The following is a 23168-nucleotide window of genomic DNA, read 5'->3' as shown; positions in this document are numbered from 1 at the left end:
TCTATAAAGTCTCTCTCGCCCAAAAAAAATTAAGAGAGAAGAGTTCATCGCGTTTCATGATACGGAGCCGCCGCCACCACCTGTTCTTCCTCGGGAGGGCAGATCTGGAGTCTGTTCTAGGCTCCCGATAGGGGAAATCGACGTTGTCGTCATCATCAACCATCCTCCATCGCCAATTCCATGATGCTCTCCATCGTTCATGAGTAATCTCATCGTAGGCTTGCTGGACGGTGATGGGTTGGATGAGATCTATCATGTAATCGAGTTAGTTTTGATGGGGTTTGATCCCTAGTATCCACTATGTTCTAAGATTGATGTTGCTACTACTTTGCTATGCTTAATGCTTGTCACTAGGGCCCGAGTTCCATGATTTCAGATCTGAACCTATTATGTTTTCATCAGGGGGCGACGCTCTTGGCCAGTTCCAGCCTCCCCCAAGGTGTCCAACCTCTTCCCCGACAACCCCTCTGCATCGAGCAACCCTCACGGCCCCTCCTTCCCCGCGCTAGAGCTCATGCGACGCGTGCCCGCGCGCACCAGAACCGGCCAAGGTTGTGCGGCCACGGATGCTCGACTCCTCCCTCTCTCCCTCTGCAACAGATGGTTTTGGCAGTCCAAAACCATGTCGTGGGACCATGGTTTCGACCCCAGCCCCTATCGGCACCCCCATGCGCGCCATAGTGAGTCACCGGCGCTCCCAAATCGGCTCACCGTCGTGGGCCTATTTATAGCCCTCGCCCTCGCTCCAGCACCCCTCACATAGCTTCACCATGACCACTAGCACCTCCCTAGCCACCCCAGCAAACCAGCAGAGCCCCGGTGCTCGAGATCGACCGAGGCCCTTCCGCCTCAGAGCTCCGGACAATCTCCGTTTACACAACGGCTCCTGCACCCCTCGACCCACCAAACTGATCCCCTCAACCCCAGGAAGCTTTCCCCCAACTCACCCGAGCATTTCCGTGCCTCTAGCCACCACCTCGACCACCTCCTGAAACTCCTCCGCCACGGCCTCCTTGTCGCCGGTGAACCCCTGCCTCTCCGATGTTGTTCCGACCACCAGCAGGTAGGCGACATCATGGCAAACCCATTCCAGTCCTTGTTGGGGCTTGAGAGCGTCAGCAGCCTTGCCGACGTGCTCCTCCTCCTCTCTGGCCAGAGGTAGGAGACGACCCCTACAGGTGTGCCCCACCTGTCGGTGGCCCAACCTCATCCCCCGAGCTGTCCACAGCCACTGACCGCAGGGCCCCGCACGTCAGATTCAAACCTGACGCCGCGCGCGCCTGGGCAGGCTGTCGGCTGGCCATGGGCCAGCCCAGTTCAGGTCGAGCCAGGCCAGGGACTTAGCCATTTTCTTTTATTTTTAAAAACCTGATTTCTAAGACTTTTATAAAAACATTTAACCAGTGTAAAAATATAATTTTTCCAGTGTTATTCTTCTAAAAATAGGTAGTATTTAATAATATGATTGGATGAATTTTTTACAACTATTCTGTTTTACAATAATAAAAAGGACTAAATTGGAATAGTTTTGCTTCTGTTTGGTTAATTTTAAAAATGTTCCTTCAAGGGAATTTGAGGAAAATATTTTTCAAAATGACAACTTAGATTTATCACTAATAGAGAACATTTTTTTATAATTTTGCGATCTGTTTCCGTGTGAGCTATTTCTTATTTATTGTTTTATCGACGATAGCAAATCCGTGTGATGAGGGAATCGGAGCGGAAGACCTCGAAGACCCCGGATACCTAGCTGACCAAGGCAAGCAGCCCTTTGACCATGACTGAGCATATGTTATATTTCACGGTCAAGGACAGTTGGGTAATCCTGCTTAAACTACGTCCAGTTATTTCCGCATAAACCAAGTGTGTGTGTGTGGTGATGAAAAAGGTGTTGTTATGAAAGTAATAATATGACCAAGTTTGGTGACCCGGCATGAAGGGTGAGCCCGGATGGTTCAGCCCTCGACAGATATATTGATATTTGTAACCTGTTCTTCAAAAGTAATTCTTTAATTTGATGCATATTCATGATCATTCCACCAAGAGAAGTTCCACCAAAGATGCATGCTATTGTTATTCTTCACTTTCATTATTCATATCATGAGCTGTTTGCGAGTACATTCAAAGTACTCATTGGCTTGCCACTTGTTATGTTATTGACCAGACATGGAAGGACCGGAGTTTGAAGATGAGTATGTCTTTGGAGATGCCCCTGCGAACTAGGACGCTTCCAAGTCAGAATGCCTGTCGGTGTAGGCTTGATGGCATGCGCACCCGCTTAGCCCCTATGATTTCCGCTTCTAGTTGTATTTGAGTGACTTGGCCTTAGGCCCTTGTGACAGCCCGAGACGACGTTCCAGAAGATTCCCCTTTTACTCTGTTTTCGTCGTGTGATTTATTTTATTTCGCATCATGCGCATCATCAGCATTGCATCGACATCCTGTTGCCGCCAGTTTTCAAAACTTGCATCCGTTATTAGTTGCCGGTTCTCTCCGTGTTCGTCGTTGCCCGTGTTGAGCTCGACCACACACGCACGCGCCCGCGGCATCGTAAAAACCTTGTTTTAAAAGTATGTTTAAACCTTCCTCTGATTGGGTTGAGACTTGGCGTGCGGTCTTATTTAGTTATAGTTAGGCCGCCTGTCAAATTTCGTCGCAATCGGAGTCCATATGGTACCCGAACGGTCGACCGTAGCGGCACCGTATTCGGTCTATCGTCGGACATTTTTCGGTGTTTTAAAATCACGCTGCCGGGTGTCGTTTTCCCTCTCATCTCCGGCTAACCTACTCTACACAGCCACTTAGCTCGTCCCGTGTTCGAGATCGTTCGATTCTGATCGCTCAGTTGAAACTCGGGCGAAAAACTGCTAAACCTAGCCCCCCTTCCCTATTTAAACAGCCCCACCTACCTAATCTAGCCCCTCACCCTCTCTCTTCCTCGAAATCCGCGCCCGTGCCTCGTTTTTTGCGCCACTCCACCACACCCTAGCCTCTCTCTCTCTCCTCCCTCCCTCCTCCAGGCCGCCCCCTCTCCAAGCCTCGCAGGTCGAAGCCCACCATGGTGAGCTGCCCTGCGCCCGTGCCTAGCGCCGCGTGCGCGCAATTGCTATAAGCCGCCCATGTGTTACGTTAGGACCGTTAGCTAATTTTTTTAGGATTTCGGTTTTATTTAATTTCAGGATTTGCTAAATATTTCAAAAGCCCGTAGATATTTAACCGTATGTCGGATCGAGGCGATTAATATATGAAACTTGTGTAGTTTTCCGCATAGATTAATATTTTGCAACTTGCATGCATGTTTGAAATAGTTTGACCCGCCAAATGCCTAGTTCGCGTGCTATCCTAATAGGGAATTGTCCTGTATTAATTTTCGTGCGTGTCCGGATTGCTCAAACCCCGTATATAAAATGCTCATATTTTTAGGGACCTTTTGCTATGTATTTTAGAGTAGTTGTTGGTATTTTTGCATGTAGGTTCCATCACTAGTTTATTATACCATGTTTAGGACATAATCCCGCATATACGTGTGGTGATATTATTATTTTGCAACCACTCATGTTATATATGTTTTCGGGGTAGAAAAATCCATAGAATTTAACCGTGCATTTAGTTTTAGCTTTTGAGAAACTTAGTGCGTGTGATATTTTTCCATGTTGCCCTCTTGTCTATTTTGTGTGATTTAATCTGTGCATGATATGAAGGAGTTGTCAACTAGAGATAAGCCATTGGATGTGTAGACTAGCCCCTGGTAATTTTGGTTGCAATAGAAATCCATGTTTAGGTGTGGTTTGCTTGTTCTCAACTTGCTAGAAAATAATGTTGATTTGGAGATGCTGCAATATTTCTAAGTCTGAAATCTATTATATTTTGTTGCTGTCTTGTCATGATTTTATCTGGTGTTCTATAGCTCTTTTGGGGTTGGTGCAATGGAGTTAGTTGTAGACCTTAAGATTGTCTAGCATGCTGTCAATTTTCATGCCATTTTGAGTCCTGTAGCTTATGGTTTTGCTGCTGTCAATATGCCTTCAGATCAAAAACTACACTGTCATAAACTGTTATTTTCACTAAGTCTGAAACTGTGCGTGAGATGCCATTTTGTGAGTTCTTTTCCTAGTGTTCCATGCTTCCATGCTAGGTGTTATTGGTTGTATGTTGTAGTGCATGTTGACCTCTATTGCCTCATACCTTGTTTGAGCATTTTGGGTTTGTCTAGCTAGTTGTTCGAGGGTGTAGAAAATGCTATGTGGCTGATTTTGGCAGATTGTAGTGATTTCTTGTTTAGCTCGTAGTTGTTGAACCATTTCTCCTTTTTGTGTGTGTCCTATATAAAACTTTCTTAGAATCCCGTGTAGTTTCATAATATCTTGCTGGTTGAGTGTTTTGAAATGTCGTGGATGCCATTTGCACACATATTGCATTCATGCCATCATATCTTGCGGTGTTTGTATCTTTTGAACCGTAGCTCCGTTGGAGATGTTCTCTATGTGTAAATTGATTGTACGACGCGTAGAATCACGTGAACCTATTTTGTTTGCTGTTTAACAAATATTAAAAGGGATTAGGACAGATCTGGACATAATTATAAATTAACGTACGAGGTCATCTCGGAGATGCTATATGTCATTTTTGACCTCCTTTAAAATGCCTAGATAGGTAGATTAATTACGCTTCACCTCTTGCCATGTTTAATCAAATTTAATATTGTCGAGTAAATAATCGGGATAGAATTCAATAATTCGTATGTGGAGTTTCGTCAATATACAACTCGTTGCATATTGAACTTCACTTAATGTGTAGTATTTGGTTGTTGTGAATTGACATGCCATGTCTTGCATATATTCAGCTGATCATGCATCATATGTGGATTGCATCTTGTCGTGCATATGTCGTGGTGAATATCGTGTGTTGATTCTTGTTTCCGGTTTCTTTCGTCTCGATAGAGTTCCGCAAGCGTGTCGGAAAGTAAGGACCCGTTCAACTACATCGATTCGTTTGCTTCACGGAGTCGTTCTTCTTCCAAGCGAGATCTCATGCAAGATGACCATTTCCCCAGATACCATTACTATCATTTCCATGCTAGTTTTTATCGTTTCTATCGATTATGTCTCGTTGCCTACCACCTGTTAAATATCAGCCTCCCAACATTGCCATGAAAACCTTCAACCTGTTCACAACCTAGCAAACCACTGATTGGCTATGTTACCGCTTGCTTTACCATGTGTTAGCGTTGCTAGTTGCAGGTGCAGTTGCTTCCATGTGATAACATGGGTTCCTTGTTATATCACCCTATCAAATGCTATTTAATTTAATGCACCTATATACTTGGTAAAAGGTGGAAGGCTTGGCCTTTCTAGCCTGGTGTTTTGTTCCACCTTTGCCCCCTTAGTTTCGGCTACCGGTGTTATGTTCCATAATTGAGCGCTCCTAACACGATCGGGGTTGTTATGGGGACCCCCTTGATAATTCGTTTTAGATTAAAGCTGGTCTGGCAAACCCCAACATTGGTACTATATTTGCCTAACATAATAATTTTGTTAATACTGAAAGCATAGGGCGTCATGAACCCAAGGAGTAATTCTACATAATACAGGGGGGCAGTGCTGTTGGTGCTGGTCCAAAACAGAGCCGTTTGCGGGGCCAACCCGGGGCAACTCAGGAGATGTCTATCAGGCCACTGTACGCTGTGCTTATCCGTCGTGTCCTGAGAACGAGATATGCGGCTCCTATCGGGATCGTCGACACGTCGGGCGGCCTTGCTGGATTAGTTTTACCTTTGACTAATGTCTTGTGCATCGGGATTCCAGTGATGCTTTGAGTAATCTCAGAGTTGAGGTTTTCCACTAAGGAGTCCGACGAGATCACGAGCTTCGTGATCGAGGATTCCTATGCGGCTTGTGGTAATTTGTGATTGATTAGTTGGAGCACCACTGCAGGGTTAAATCTTTCGGAAAGCCGTGCCCGCGGTTATGTGGCAACGTGGTAACTTTGTTTAACATTGGTTCTAAACAACTTTAAGTTTACTTAATTAAAATATGCCAACTGAGTGTGTAACCGTAACTGTCTCTTTCGCGAGTTCCTTCTCCGATCGAGGACACGGTGGGGTTATGTCTGACGTAAGTAGGTGTTCAGGATCATTCATTTGATCATCAGTAGTCACGTCCGCTATGCGTAGATCTTCCCCCTGTTTATTCTTGTACTCGTAAGTTAGCCACTAAATATATGCTTAGCCGCTGCTGCAACCTCACCACTTAACCATGCCTCACCTATTAAGCTTTGCTAGTCTTGATACCTTTGGAAATGAGATTGCTGAGTCCCCTGTGGCTCACAGATTACTACAACACCAGTTGCAGGTACATGTAAAAGGTTACTTGACGCGAGCGCGTTGATTGTTCATTTGGAGTTGCTTCTTCTTCTTCTTCTTCATCATCGATCTATGATGGGTTCCAGGGCGGCAGCCTGGGATAGCAAGGATGGACGTCGTTCTCTTCTCTCGTTTGTTTTCGTCCGTAGTCGGACCTTTCTCTTCTTCATGATATTTATGTATTGTAGTGATGTGACTTTGATGTAGCATGTGGCGAGTGTAAGCCAATTCTATATATCTCATCTTTTCAGTAGATGTACTTGTAACGATATCCATTCTTGCGAAACGACGAGATGCGCTTCTATCCCTGTCGAGGCCCTCGCGCCAAAGTAAGGATAGGATCACATCTTGGGCGTTACAACCCTGCCTTGTGAACCTGACCATTCGGTCTTGTGTTGTAATAATCGGTATTTGGATGTAAGACTCTCTTATTCGGTATCTGTGTTCGTTGAGCATTGATCTCTAGGATCACTGAGCAAGGCAATCTCGACTCGTAAGTCGGGATCCCCACAGGCAGCAAATTGAACATCAACGCCCACAAACTCTTTTGTGTTTTACTCGAGATATCATCTACGCATGAACCCAGCTCTGATACCACTGTTGGGGAATGTTGCATGGGAAACAAAAAAATTCCTACGCACACGAAAGACCTAACATGGTGATGATCATCTACGAGAGGGGAGTTCAGATCCACATACCCTTGTATATCGCTAAGTGGGAAGCGCTAAGAAACGTGGTTGATGTAGTCGAACGTCTTCGTGATCTGAATCGCAAGCATCCCACGAACTTCGTCCCGGTCTAGTACCAAATGGATGGCACCTCCACGTTCAGCACACGTACAACTGGATGACGATCTCCGCCTTCTTGATCCAGCAAGAGAGATGAAAAGGTAGCTGAATTCTTCGGCAACACGACGGCGTGGCAGTGATGGTGGTGGAGCTACTCCGACACGACTTTGCCGTGTCGTACCGTACCGTACTAGCTACGGGTTGTCACGAAGTGGTGGAGGGAGAGGGTTGCACAATGGCTTGGGGTGCAAAAAGCCTCTCAAACCTCCATTATATATATGTGGAACAAGAGGGAGGGTTGCCTTGCCTCCTACTCAAAGTAGGAGGTTTCGGCAGAGCCAAGAGGGCGGGAGTCCTCCTCCAATTCGGTTTGGTGGAGGACTCCTTCCCCACTTGTCCACTTCCTTCCTTTTTTCCCTTTTCCTTTTTATTTTTTATTTGGCCAAAATAGGTTATTGGCCTGGCCTCACCAACCCACTAAAGGTTGGTGCGCCACCAATAGGCCTATTAGGTCCTCTCCCGGGTGAGTGGCCCCTCCCGGTAAAACCCCGGAACGCATTCGTCACTCCCGGTACTTTACCGGTAATGCCCGAAATCTTTCCATAAGCCAAATGCAACATTCATATATATCAATCTTCGTTTCCGGACCATTTCGGAAAACATCGTGATGTCCGGGATCTCATCCGGGACTCCGAACAACATTCAGTTACCAACATCAATAATTCAACTATACTGAAACGTCACCGAACCTTAAGTGTGCACACCCCACGGGTTCGAGAACTATGTAGACATGACCGAGATGCTCTCCGGTCAATATCCAATAGTGGGACCTGGATGCCCATATTGGATCCTACGTATTCTACAAAGATCTTATCGGTTAAACCTCTGTGTCAAGGATTCAGTTAATCCCGTATAATATTCCCTTTATCCTTCGGTATGTTACTTGCCCGATATTCGATCGTCGGTATCTCTATACCTATTTCAATCTTGTTATCAGCAAGTCTCTTTACTCGTTCCATAATACAAGATCTCGTGGCTAACTCTTTAGTCACATTGCTTGCAAGGCTTGTTTGTGATGTTGTATTACCGAGTGGGCCCCGAGATACCTCTTCGTCATACGGAGTGACAAATCCGAGTATTGATCCATGCTAACTCAACGGACACCTTTGGAGACACCTGTAGAGCACCTTTATAATCACCCCAGTAACGTTGCGACATTTGATACACACAAGGCATTCCTCTGGTGTGAGTGAGTTACATGGTCTCAGGGTCATAGGAACGTATACTTGACATGCAGAAAACAATAGCAACAAAATGATACGATCACATGCTACATTTATAGTTTTGGTCTTGTCCATCACATCATTCTCCTAATGATATGATCCTATTATCAAGCAACAACACTTGTCCATGGCTAGGAAACCTTAACCATCTTTGATCAACGAGCTAGTCAACTAGAGGCTCACTAGGGACATTGTTTTGTCTATATATCCACACATGCATTTATGTTTCCATTCAATACAATTATAACATGGATAATAAACGATTATCTTGAAACATGAAATATAATAATAACTATTTTATTATTGCCTCTAGGGAATATTTCCAACAAAATATACTTGAATAAGATCATTAGTCCAATGATGCATATGTTGTGTTCAATTATCAAAACCACCTTAGGGAGCAGTTGTGCTTTCAATGATGAATCTTGATGTATTGAAGACCCTATTGACCTGTTCAATATGCTTCATAGCTTCAAGACATGAGCATCGATATCTCAATTCTCCATTACATATCAAGTTTCCGCATGAGTCTCATATTGGTTGTAACTTTCTCGTTTTCATGCTCCAACATTGTATCTTGAGAGGCGCAATGAATTCTCCACTTGAATTACTTGCTTCAAGACATAATCATCCATGACTCAACATATCAGCACATCATGATCCTATATTCAAGACATATGTAGAATTCTTCTCTTTATCATTCTCTCAAGATCTTGATCCATCATGATTAAACCTATAAGCCAAAGCATGAGAACGTCTATGATCCTCAATGAACTCAATGTAGATCACATCTTGTTCATCACATGGAATTCATATTGATCATATTTGATTCAATCATTGAGCTCAACCTTGATGCACGCACAACAATATGTATATGTCATTCATTTCGAATCCATTTGATCTCCTTCTTGCATCACCATGGAATCAAACATCCTTAAATTCATCCAGTATTCTTCATGCATTGCAAATGGAACTTTCGTTCAAATGTATAACTCAATGCAAACATTAGCCCATTAGGATTGTCATCACTTACCAAAATCACACATGAGGACTACATGCACTTTCAAACACGTTCGACATCGTTGCCCTCTTCTTCTTCGGGGGGAGGGGCGATACATGGTGCGTTTCTTTATCGTTTGATCCGATGAAGGAAGAATTTGGTGCTAAAATGCAGCACCGAGTTTTTTGTCGTTGATTAACGCCTTCGTTGTTCCGGATCGATCACACAGCGGGACATGTATGGGTCACCAATGTAAGTACTAAAATCATCTGATCTTGGTTAGGGGGTCCCGAGCTGTGGATCTGGGATCAATGGTTAACATGACATAAGGGAGACAATGTTTACCCATGTCCGGGCCCTCTCGGAGAGGTAAAACCATACGTCCTGCTTGTTTGTATTGATGATGAGATATCGAGTACAGGATGATGATCTACCTCGAGATCGGTTTTGTAAGCTCTAAACCCTAAGGTGAGTAATCATGTCTCTACGAACTAAAACCCTTTGGCTTATATAGATGCTCGAGGTACCTAGGTTTACATTAAGTTGGTTGCCAATATGCTCAATAAAGAAGTCAATATTGGAGTGCCTGTCAAGTCTTTGGTAGTTTCCAACTTGCTCATGAATAAGTCTTCAGGCTTCTGGCCGTCCTCCAAGTGGTGGCTTGATGGGCCCTAGTTCGGCCTATGGACATAAAACACCTCGGGCTGGCACCCCTAGTCCGGGACACCCTCACCCGTCATGCCCAATAGTTGGGATAGGAAACGAGCCGCAGGAAGCATAACCTCTCACCGCCCCTTGCAGCATAAGCATGGCCGCTTCAAGCATCGGGTGCTACATTGTAGCATGGGCACATCGTCGTCGCCCTCACAACGCGCAACACAAATGGTCGTATCCCTCGCAACCAAGTAGCACAACTGGTGTTGAAGTACCCATGTCGTCATGTGTTTCGTAGCTTGCAACTAGGCATTCCCGACCTCGTAGCTACACAACGGAGCATCATATAATTCTACGACAGCCACCCTTGTCGCCCCCGCATTGTCGCCCTCAAAAGCATAGGCCAATCGCTTCCACCATCACGCAACGAGCGGCTACCAGATATAGTCGCGATGGCTGTCCCCTTCGAAGCAACAACCGCCGTGTCTCATGACAACGGCTTGGCGTGCTTCACCGAAATAAGACGAGTGATGGGGTGAAGGGCTAAACTGCATCTTAAATAGAGCTCGTGAAATCGCTCAATGAAAAAAAACGATACAGTGGGGATCTGATATGGACGAGATGCTTCGTGAAAAGGATAAGACTAATGAAACCGATGAATGGGTCCCATAAAGACACGTGGTGGGTGATGGATACGGCTTGAAAGACGCTGTCATAAGTCGGATGAAGTAAACATTTTCCAAAAAAGAGTTAGCCGTTCAAATGTTTGACACGAAATCAACCCGATTAACAGAATTCAAACCAAACTCTGACGCCTGACGTGTTGCAATCTAATCAATCGGAAACTAACTAACCTCTCCTCCTCCGGGCCGCAACGAAACACCGTCCGGGGTCACCGCCCTTGATAAAATCGGAGAAACCCAGAAAAAAAAAGGACTAAACGAGATACTGAAAGCCGAAGACCTAAATTCCGTAGAGAAAACTCGCATCGCCGCCGCTGCCTAGATCGCCGGGCGCCGCCATGTCGACCCCGGGCGCCGCCTACTACGCTTCCCTCGCGCGCAAGCAGTACTTCTGCTATCAATGCAACCGCACCGTCCTCATCGCCGCCTCCGCCGCCGCCGCCGGCGAGCTCTCCTGCCCCGAGTGCCGCGGCGACTTCCTGGAGGAGGTCACCGTCCCCGCCCCCACCATCCTCCCCTTCCCCTTCGCCTTCCCCCCCATGATGCCCACCGCCTCCTCCCCGTCCCGATCCTCCTCCTCCTCCACCGCCGCGCCCCCCTCCAGCGACCTCTCCAACTTCCTCACCAGCATCCTCGACCTCCAGGAGGGCCGCCGCGTTAGGTCCAGGAGTGGCAGCGGCGCCGCCTCGGCCGCTGGCACGGCCACGCCTGAGAACGAGCCGGAGTCCTTCGACCCACTCGTGTTTTTCCAGAACTACATCCACACCCTCATGGAGGGGGGCGCCAACGTCCAGGTGCTCCTGGACGACGCCAGCGTCAACCTTGCCCCCGGCCTAGGCGGCCGTACCGGTGGGGCAAGCTATGGGGACTACTTCGTCGGCCCGGGACTGGAGCAACTCATCGAGCAGCTCGCCGAGAACGATCCGAATCGCTACGGCACGCCGCCGGCTGCCAAGTCCGCCCTGTCCACCCTTCCTGACGTCGTTGTCACTGATGCCATGGTTGCGGCGGCAGAGGGCGCCGAGTGCGCTGTGTGCAAGGAAGATTTCTCACCTGGAGACGGGGCCAAGCAGATGCCCTGCAAGCACATCTATCACGCCGATTGCATTGTACCCTGGTTGGAGCTCCACAATTCCTGCCCCATTTGTCGCTTTGAGCTGCCCACCGATGATCCTGATTATGAGGGCATTAAGGCCTCAAACCCACAGTCATCTGTTGGTGGTGGTGGTGCTGCTGCATCTGGGAGCTCTGGTGTTGCTGAAGAAGGAGGGGAGGAGAGTGGGGAGAGGGTGGTGGAAAGGAGATTCAATGTGTCATTGCCATGGCCGTTTGGTGGATTGGCAGGTCAAACACCACAGCAAGATGGGAACAATGCTGGTGCTGGCAGTAGCTCACAGGACAGCGGTTCGCAGGATGGAGCTGGTGGTAGTAACAAAAATTGAACACAAATCTGTGATCAGTTGGAGGTATTTACATCATAAAACACGGCCTTTTGTATGGATGCAGTTTACTTGGCAGACTAGATTATATCCTGTTCATAACTCTTTGATTGTAGCAGAAATTGCTTCATTTCCTGTTCACTATTCTTTTCTTGACTAGTAGAGAAAGAACTACCTATTTTTACAGAATAGTTTGCTAAATGCAATTACATTTCATAGTCATAAACAGTTAGGACTTAAAAGCTGGAGATGCTATAGTATAAACTTGCCTGCTCACATCAATTTCAGGATTATCTCTGATCTGGTGGTTTTGTGTCATTGTAGTATTAGCAACAGTTGCATATGCTCATTAAGACTTGTATATAAGTTCGTAATAAGCTATTCGTATTAAACAGTAGGAAGCTGTTATCAAAATGATACACTACTGAAATTTTATTTGATGAGCAAGCCTATCTTCTACTTATAGAGGTTTGTTGGTTTGCTTAACAAATTTCGTAAGAAACAAAAAAGCTGTCGCTGCATTTTGATGTCATTTATCCTCTCTACGTGGATGATTTAGGAAGAGGAACATCATAGTTTCCCCCCCAGAATGATCACAACACGCTGATGCAGATCTTAGGTGTGGTCAGGGATAAGCTTCACCAGTGGTGCGCACCTGGGAGCCCTAGGCATCTAAGTTCCCATGGTGGCTCTAGTTAATCATCAATGTACAAACCTTATAGGCTAATACATTTTTGTTCTCGCCGTTTACTCTTTTATTTTTGACTAGATAGTTGCCTGTGTGTTGCAATGGGGGAACACATATTGTAGGAGAGATTTACCTGCCCATATTTGGTAAGCTCTTGTTAGCTTACCAAAGCAGAATTTTATTTGGCAAGTCAATAAATGGTGGGGCAGGGAGGTTGTCTTTAGGGAAAACTGATAGGAAACTCAGAGATTGGAAGGAAAAAATTAAAAGAGGGAGAGGAAGGAGGGGATGTACGTAAGGTTGGATGAAGTTGGAGCGGACAACAGAACTTTACGTCTTGTTTAAGTAGGAGAGGGTTTTTTTCTTTTCGTTTTTGGTTTGTACTTTGGGTCGGCTGAGTATATTGGATGATCCAGACTCTAGTCTCATCCACGTACACACATCTAGTTTCACTAGCTTTCTTATAGAAGATAATATGTGTTGATTAGGTTCTTTTAGTGAGGCTCCCATAAATTTCACCGTTCTCAAATCATTTGTTGTGAGTCAATCCAGACTTTAAGTAGACCAATAAACTATTAAATTTACATATAGATTTCAAGAATTCAAAACAACTCTTATTTTTTCTGCAGTTCTAGTTTTTTTAGTTAAGAAGCTGTTGCTTTCAAGTCAAAATGTCAGCCATGAATGATAATGCCATTTATGTTCTCTCAAGTGTGATAATTTTGTTGACTGTACCATGGATGTCACTTTTATCATCTCTCCAATGAAGCCAGTAGGTTGTTGAGAGACTTTGTCATACGCGAGTGTGATTGCATGGCCTCTCACATGAGTTTATTTTTACTTTGTTGGGTATAAAATTAGTTTTGTTAGTTTGGATGCTTCTCTTTGGTTAGTTTCTTTCGAACAGGTAGATATGATTATTTGATAGCAGTTACGCCAAGTCATTTGTTCAAAAGAGGTTTGGACTGTATCTTGTTTGATCAAGCGAAACACAACAGTTTTGCTCAGAGCAGCAACTCATGTAAGACGCCTTTTGTCCATTCAACCAGCTAGCAGCCAACCATGTAGGGGATATTCGAAAATTAAATAGGAATAGGGAGAGATGCATTGCCCTGTCCGAGGCTTCTAAACTTCTGATACTTTTGTCAGGTTTGGTGCACACAACTTTACATTGATATGTGCCCTTCCTTTGCACAACTCCTGTTCAAATCTGCCTCTTTTGTACATCCCTTGTTTGGATGCATTTGAGGATAGAATATGTTGATCATTGCCTTCTTGATTGAGCCAATAGCCAAACTAGCACTAGTGAAAACCACAAGTGCCAAAATACCACTATGAAAAACCAATATGCCAAAATAGCACTCACTTAAAAAAATTCATGCCAAGATACCATTATGAGCTAAATGAGACTAGCCGATGAGTAAAAATACTACTTTGCCCTTTACTGTATGCTCGCCGCTGGACAAGGGAAAGGGGTCAGCGCAACCATCCACCTCTAGCTCAGTCGGCCGCCACGACCGCTATTGTGCTGCCTCAGCCATGTTGGCCGTTGTGCCTCACACCATCAGCAACTAGCAAGCGGCGACGGCGTCGTGCAGCCACATGGTGCAGTAGCAGGTGCTACCTACAGTATTATGGTAAGCAACAACAAGCAACACACAAATGGGCCATGCTCCCCATGTGGTTCTGGAGGATGGGAGGCGACATGAACGGGGCCGTGCTCCACATAAAGGTTGGGGCGGCGATGGGTTGGATGCAGGGGGGAGCTGGGTGGGCAAGGCGACACACAGCTGCTGCAGAGCGGTGTCTCCATGTCGCTGGAAACGACACGAATACAATGGTGGGGCGGCTGGCTTGCAGCGTACAACAGCCGTGACTAAAGCTTGGGTTGGCGAAACAATCACCAACCACTTTGACCGGTACAAGCTAGCCTCATGGCAACGGGCAGCAACACACATGCTCAGAGAAAAGATGAAGGGTATTTTTGGCAAGGTAGAAAAAACTGATAGCTCCATCCATCATTGACTAACAGAATATGTTTCACAATAGAAGGCAATGCTATTTAGGTATGAAAAAATTGAACTTGAGTGCTATTTTGGCACTTCGGTTTTTCATAGTGGTATTTTGGCACTTATGGTTTCCACTAGTGATATTCTGGCTATTCTCTCTTCTTGATTTGTTTAGATTGACTGGCCAATTGTTTTACAGTTACTACAGACTTTTCTGACCAGCCAGAAAATGGTATGGTTCATTGTGGTTCTGACAAAATATGTAGCAGAGACATCAAGATAAGGTGCTCTGTTATTAGTTATTAGGAACTTTGTATTCGTCCACCAAGAAGTTGAGAACCTTGTCGTCAGCATAATTATGTTTTCATAAGCTTTCCACATGTTATCCATATACGAGCACCCAGGTATCAGTCTCCACGAGAGGACCATAGTTATCTGCCCCTACTCCGGTATCATTTCCGGAATGTTTGCTTTTTGCAAGTGTCACTTTAGAACAAAAACGGTGAACAGATTAAAATATGCATTCCTTTTCAAGAAATTTTTGCATATATTTAGAAATCTTTTTTTCCCCATCTCTTGGGTATTCTCAGTGGGTTCTACTTCAGTTTTCAGTTATAGTGACCATGATCTTCATGCCTGCTGTTTTGTTGGCTGTTGGTTTGGCTGTTGAATGATTACACAGTAATATCTTACAAAGTACTCTATGGTTGATGGCTTCAACTGTTGAAGAATGCTCAAATACATGTTCTGTGTAAATTTCATTGACATCTTCCCTTCAGGCCGTTGGTTAGAAATCTATTTTTCTAGGTTCAGATTGCATTCACAGTCGAGTGCAGCATTTCGGTGCCCAGGCTCATCTGCACTTGGTCAGAAAAAAAATAAAAACAAATACTAGAAAAATTCAAAAAATTCCAATTTTTTTTGGGGTGGTAGATAATTTGATGCGTGATGTCCACTCCAATGTTTGTATCATTTGAACATCTGAGCAGCTCTCAGCAAAAAGACAAATCGGGTCAAAACAGTGCACAAACAGTAAACTTTTTTAGGGACCCCGAATTTGTCTTTTTTGCCAAGAGGTGCTCAGATGTCCAAATGATTCAAAAAATTGGAGCGGACCTCATGCATCAAATTGTCTATCACCCATTTTTTTTGGATTTTTTTAGTATTTATTTTGATTTTTGTATTCAACACGGGCGCAAATCAGCCCGGGCTCAGAGATGGATTGTCGTCCATTGTTTCCTTTGTATTTTATTGTGCGACTCCTCTGGCAGATGCTTTATTGGACTGTCCTGGCCATTCATCTCTTATGTGTTGTATCCATCATTCGTTAATTAGCCATCCAAGGATATAGCTATAGACCACACATTAGTGCCTCACTATTTCTTCCAAAATAAATTACACCTTGTAATTTACATATAAATATTTTCCTTCCACTTTGCAATGTGTATAGATGAAATCAAAGGTTCACCTGCTTCATCCACGAGCTCTCGTGGTAATACATCGGTCAAATACAGAGCTATATTGTACCTGTGATATTTGAGTAGCTTGAACACTTGCGCTTATATATACTGTTTGTACAACTGTTGTAAAAGGAAGTTCCTAGACTCGTAGAAAGAAGATGCTACATCTGGTTTCCTACAGAACAAAACGAAATGAAAAACATGCTACATCTGGTTGTGTTCAATGCTAACTTTGAATTCTACATTTTTTTTTTGTCGACACCCACCAGTTTTGCTGCTTTCCCCTGCATTGATGAAGTTAAATGGCTCTCTCCTATTTGCCAGTACTCGGAGAGGCTCGTGTTGCCCTTCTTCCTTTACAAGAGTAGCAGCTACTAACAAAAGTCTTATCTGCCTGCAGGTTCCCTTGTCGGCGATGCGTCCAGAGGTCGACAATGTTGATGCGCCACCGTGAGTTATACTACAGACAATTGAAAGACCAAAGGAATTTACAGCATGTTTATTTGGTGGAACAAAACAATGTTGGTTTTAGTTGTGGTTGTCGCTGTCTGTTAGGCCGTGTACACAAGGCACAGAGACTGCCGTGGCAGGAAGTTGTGCGTTGCGTAGACTCATTGTGCAGATTTGTTAAATTGATGCTCTTTTATGGATAGCCTGCCTGTGCCGTGTGGGGTTGGTTGAGATGAGATGGGTGCTCCTTGGCGAGCAAAGTTAGAGGAAATAATGCGTGTTTGGGTGCCGACCTGCAATTGTTCGCTGTGTGTGGGTGCCGACCGCTCGTCGAAATCCAACTTCACTGATACTTACGACCAGAGTCGGCAAACTTTGGGATTGCACGCTTGCACCACGGCCGCTGAACCGTGTACGGGCTAAAACCTCCTTAGCCTTGTTGGGTTCCACCTCTTCTCAAAAGGATTGGAGGGTGAATTTTAACTTGTAGGGGATGATATCCATCTCAATCCCTGTCAAACCCCTTCTAAATCCCTATCAACCGAACAAGGCCTCAAGGAAGAAAAAAACCCCTTCTAAATCCCTATCAACCGAACAAGGCCTCAAGGAAGAAAACACGATGCAACGGGCAGGCAGGCGGGGCTATCACTCCCTGCACCACATTAGCCTATGGCCGCCGGCACTTCCTCCTCGGTGCGTGAGGCTTGGGGTCCCTGACACTGACCCTGGCTCTCTGTTTGAGATGGGCGCCCACGGTGGTCGAGAGGTGGAGGGCAGTCGCCGCTTGGCCACCCTCGTCGAGAGATGGACGAGTAGCCACAGTTGAAGCCCATGGAGGATGTGGAGCATGAGATTGAGTTTTGTTGTCTGGGTTGTCCACTAGGTACTTGACGCCGATGACAACCTAGATGAGGCGCTCCGACTCAACTGAATGAAAATGTCGAATAGCCATATATTGTCTATCTATCTAGTCCACATTAGCCTATGGCCGTCGGCACTTCCTCCTCCAGTGCGCGAGGCTTGGGGTCCCTGACACTGACCCTGACTCTCTGTTTGAGATGGGCGCCCACGGTGCTCGAGAGGTGGAGGGCAGTCGCCGCTTGGCCACCCTCGTCGAGAGGTGGACGAGTAGCCACAGTTGAAGCCCATGAAGGATGTGGAGCATGAGATCGAGTTTTGTTGTCTGGGTTGCCCACTAGGTACTTGACGCCGATGACAACCTAGATGAGGCGCTCCGACTCAATTGAAATGAAAATGTCGAATAGCCATATATTGTCTATCTATTTAGTCTATACGCAGCGAGCTGGAAATGCAAATGTTGAATAGCAATATTGTCTATCTATCTAGTCTACCAGTTAAATGTATGTGACATTTTAGTCGTTAATGATAGGTATACAAGATGAATTTACCCCTAACTATATCATTTTGGTGCTGATTCACTTTTATTCATTGTTTGAATGCCTAATATTAAAATTACAAACAAATTCAGAAGAATATACGATAAAATAAGGATGATCCTAACTTTGTAGATAACCTCATCAACCTCCAAAAACTGATTGGAATGCACTTCATATGGGTTCTGGAGGAGGTCTCTGTGGTGATCTGCTAGAATTGCTCTTTGCAGTCTACTAGCAGCTTAATAAGAAAGGAAAGGCAAAGTAAAAAAAGGAAACGTTTCACGCGAGCGCGCCGGCCGAAACGTTTCGGCCGATGCGTCGTGTGCGTCCGATTACCGTGGATCGTGCGTTTTTGTTGCGCAGGCACTGTCGTCGCCCCCTCGTGTCCTTCCCCCGCGCAGGCACCATCGCACGCCCCTCGCACCTTCGTTGGCGTTGGTGCAACCACCATTATCGGATGAATTCGACCATCGCCGGTGCTGGGGACGAGCCACGGAAGATGCCATGGCTGCCTCCTGCCATGGACGGATTCGTGCATATGAAACTATTGAAAAAAGCTACAAGTAGTGTGCGAAAAAGTTTCAATCGGCATGAAAAAAGCTTCAACCAACATGAAAACACGTACAAGCGTTAACGAAAATTTTGCTACTAGCGTTGGCATGGCCGAGCTGCAACCATGATCGAAAAATACTACAACCATCATACAAATTTTCTACATCTGTCATTCTGTTTTGTTGCAACCGTATTTTTTTTGCTACAAGCGTTGGCATGGCCGAGCTGCAACCATGATAGAAAAATGCTACAACCATTATACAAATTTGCTACATCCGTCATTCTATTTTGTTGCAACCGTATTGTTTTTTTGCTACAAGCGTTGGCATGGCCGAGCTGCAACCATGATGGAAAATGCTACAACCATTATACAAATTTGCTACATCTGTCATTCTGTTTTATTGCAACCGTATTGTTTTTTTGCTACAAGCGTTGGCATGGCCGAGCTGCGACCATAATGAAAAAATGCTACAACCATTATACAAATTTGCTACATCCGTCATTCTGTTTTGTTGCATCCGTATTGTTTTTTTGCTACAAGGAGCGATGACTTCCTGCCACACCGAGGGGCGAGTATGGAGTTGCAACGATGACCGGCGGCGAGGAGGACGGCGGCCGACGACGACGGGGATGAAGAGTGTATCCCAGCGGCATGGGACTGCAGGGGGGAGGAGGTCCACGTGAGGGGTGTGGCCGGCGGCAAGGGCGATCGGGGTGGGCGCGCGGAAGAAGAAGACAAAGAAGTCAACGAGGGGGAAGAAGGGGAGAGGAGATGGGGAGATCAGACGGTTGGGGATGGCTGCATTGGGCGGCTCGGGCGCAACCGACTGAAACTGTTGGGCCGGCGCGCGAGCGCCTAGCACTCCCCCAAAAAGAAACTCATGATGAGAAATAGCGTGCATGCGTGTTCTTTTACAACACATTCCTCTTTATTAGCTAGCCATAACAGTTACCCCATCAATCCCATAATATAAGACCGCTTGTAACATTCCATCTCATAATATAAGAGCGTTTTAACACTAATGTAGTGTCGAAAGCGCTCTTAATTATATTATGGGACATAAGGAGTGCATCACGGGATTTATTTCAGAATTTTGGTAAAGGCGTTCCACTCCTCCCGCGCTCCCGTTGCCCCCCGAGGTGGCGGAGCGCCTACACCCCTCCACCCATCTCGACCCCCTCTTCCTCCACCCCCCTTCGTCGGCGGCGACAAAGGCCATCAATGTGCCCGGGTGGCGCCGGCGCCGGCGAACGTCTCTTCCCCGCGCGTTTGGAGGCGTAGTCGAGGCTCCCTCCTGCCCAACGGCGGTGCTCCTCGGCTGGCGGCAGTATGGCTTGGCGGCGGGGTTTCGTGGGCCTCTAGTGCCCTTGATGCAACGTCGTGGCCGTTGGCTGTGAATGTTGGAAATATGCCCTAGAGTCAATAATAAATTGGTTATTATTATATTTACTTGTTCATGATAATCATTTATTATCCACGCTAAAATTGTATTGATTGGAAACTCAAATACATGTGTGGGTACATAGACAACACTATCTCCCTAGTGAGCCTATGATGGGCTAGCTCGTTGATCAAAGATGGTCAAGGTTTCCTGGCCATAGACATGAGTTGTCATTTGATAATGGGATCACATCATTAGGAGAATGATGTGATGGACAAGACCCAAACTATGAACGTAGCATATGATCGTGTCAGTTTATTGCTATGGTTTTCTATATGCCAAGTATTTGTTCCTATGACCATGAGATCATGCAACTCCCGGACACCGAAGGAATGATTTTTGTGTATCAAACATCACAACATAACTGAGTGACTATAAAGGTGCTCTACATGTATCTTCGAGGGTGTATTTTGGGTTGGCATGAATCGAGACTGGGATTTGTCACTCCGTATGACAGAGAGGTATCTCTAGGGCCCACTCGGTAATACGACATCACAAGAAGCTTGACTAAGGAGTTAGTCACATGATCTTGTATTAGAAAACGAGTAAAGAGATTTGCCGGTAACAAGATTGAACTAGGTATGCAGATACCAACGATCGAATCTCGGGCAAGTAACATATCGATGGACAAAGGGAACAGTATACATGATTGATTGAATCCTTGAAATCGTGGTTCGACCGATAAAAATCTTCATAGAATATGTAGGAGCCAATATGGGCACTAGGCCCCGCTATTGGTTATTGACCGGAGAGTGTCTCAGTCATGTCTGCATTGTTCTCGAACCTGCAGGGTCTGCACACTTAAGGTTCGATGATGATTTAGTATTAATGGGTTATGTGTGGTGATAACCGAAAGTTGTTCAGAGTCCCGGATGAGATACCGGATGTCACGAGGAACTCCGAAATGGTCCGGAGGTAAATATTTTTATATAGGAAAGTGGTATTCGGGTTTCAGAAAGGTTTCGAGTGTTTCCAATAGTGTACCGGGAGTACCAAAAGGGTTCCGCGGATCCAACGGGAGGGGCCCACCCACCCCGAGGGCCACATGGGCTTGAGAGGTGGTGCACCGACCCCTAGTGGGCTGGGCAGCCAACCCCTAAAGGGCCCATGCTCCCAAGGTGGTAGGTGGGGGTGCCTTGGAGAGGAGGGAGTCCTCCCTAGGGCTTCCACTTCCCTTATGGGAGGTGGACTGTTCCCACCTTGGCTGGCTGACCCCTCCTTGGAGGAGGGGCTAGGGCTACGCCCCACCTACCCGCTGCTTGGAGGAGGGGTTAGGGCTGCGCCCCACCTACTCCCTCCTCCTATAAATAGAGAGGGAGAGGGAGGGCGGCCACACCCCAAGGCACACGTGCAACCCTCCCCCTCATCCTAGATCTGTTTCTCCTCCAAAACGCATTGTGGCAGCGCTTGGCGACGCCCTACTGAAATTGCTCCACCACCACCGCCACCATGCCGTTGTGCGATCAGATAACTCATATACCTCTTTGCCCTCGCTTGCTGGATCAAGAAGGCAGAGAATGTCATCGAGTTGTACGTGTGTTGAATGCAGATGTGCCGTCCGTTTGGCACTAGATCAGGACGGATCGTGATGAGATCACGGGATGGATCATGATGGGATCGCGGGACGGATTGCGATCTGGATCATGAAGACGTTCGACTACATCAACCGCGCTATATACGCTTCCGTTTAGCGATCTACAAGGGTGTGTAGATGCACTCCCCCTCTCATAGATGTTAGTCTCCATAGAAAGATCTTGGTGAGCGCAATTTTGTTTTGTTTCCCATGTGATGTTCCCTAACAGTGGCATCATGAGCTAGGTCTATGCATAGATGACATCATGAGTAGAACACAAAGGAGTTTGTGGGCGTTAATATTCAGATTGCTTCCCTCCTTAGTCTTTTCTTGATTCAGCGGTATTGTGGGATGAAGCGGCCCGAACCAACCTTACTCTTCCACGTACGAGAGACTGGTTCCATCGACTGACATGCAACTTGTTGCATAAAGATGGGTGGAGGGTGTCTGTCTCTCCCACTTTAGTTGAATCGGATTCGACAAAGGCGGTCCTTGTAGAAGGTTAAATAGCAGCTTGCATATCACCGTTGTTGTTTTGCGTAGGTAAGAAGCGTTCTTGCTATATACCCATAGCAGCCACGTAAAACATGCAACAAGAAATTAGAGGACGTCTAACTTGTTTTTGCGGGTATATTGTGATATGATATGGCCAAATACATGATGATATATATTTAATGTATGAGATGATCATGTTGTAATAGCTAATATCGAATTTCATATCGATGCTACGACAACCGACATGAGCCATATGATTGCCTTTAATTATTGTATGACCTGCGTGTCAATCATTAAGCGCTATGTAATGCTTTACTTTATCGCTAAATGGTAGCAATAGTAGTATAAGCATGGTTGGCGCGACAACCTTGATGGCAACACGATGATGGAGATCATCGTGTTGTGTCGGTGACGATGGAGATCATGTCGGTGCTTTGGAGATGGAGATCAAAAGCACAAGATCATGGCCATATCATGCCACTTATGATTTGCATGTGATGTTAATCCTTTTTATGCACCTTGTTTTGCTTAGGACGAAGGTAGCATTATAAGGTGACCCCTCACTAAAATTTTAAGATAAATTTGTGTTCTCCCCGAGTGTGCACCGTTGCGAAAGTTCATCGTTTCGAGACACCACGTGATGATCGGGTGTGATAGACTCTACGTTCACATACAACTGGTGCAAGACAGTTTTGCACATGCGGAACACTCGGGTTAAACTGAAAGTGATAAAGTAAACTTCTTCAAACTCTTTTGTTATCGTTGCTATATTTATGCTTAGCTAGTGTTCAGGTTTTCAGCATAAATCATAAATAATCATATTATGATAACAATTAAACACCATATTCACTCATGGCAATAACATAACCAATTAGCGAGCAATAATAAGATATC

At 45.7% G+C, this 23168-nt stretch overlaps 1 protein-coding gene across 1 annotated transcript; it reads left to right on the top strand.

The window, feature by feature from the left end:
- The first annotated feature begins 11005 nt into the window (after positions 1 to 11005).
- LOC123432010 (E3 ubiquitin-protein ligase RING1-like) lies at positions 11006 to 17017 on the top strand. Its single transcript, XM_045115364.1, has 2 exons — positions 11006 to 12235; positions 16766 to 17017. The coding sequence occupies exon 1, from the start codon at positions 11108 to 11110 to the stop codon at positions 12209 to 12211; it is 1104 nt and encodes a 367-aa protein (XP_044971299.1). The 5' UTR covers positions 11006 to 11107; the 3' UTR covers positions 12212 to 12235; positions 16766 to 17017.
- The last annotated feature ends 6151 nt before the right edge of the window (positions 17018 to 23168 follow it).

The sequence above is a fragment of the Hordeum vulgare genome, chromosome 1H (assembly GCF_904849725.1).
Source record: "Hordeum vulgare subsp. vulgare chromosome 1H, MorexV3_pseudomolecules_assembly, whole genome shotgun sequence".
NCBI classification, from domain to species: Eukaryota; Viridiplantae; Streptophyta; class Magnoliopsida; order Poales; family Poaceae; genus Hordeum; species Hordeum vulgare.
This window is presented reverse-complemented; position numbering and strand designations above follow the sequence as displayed.

Coding starts and splice junctions, on each gene's coding strand:
- LOC123432010 (XM_045115364.1), top strand. CDS start 11,108: ATGTCGACCCCGGGCGCCGCCTACTACGCTTCCCTCGCGCGCAAGCAG.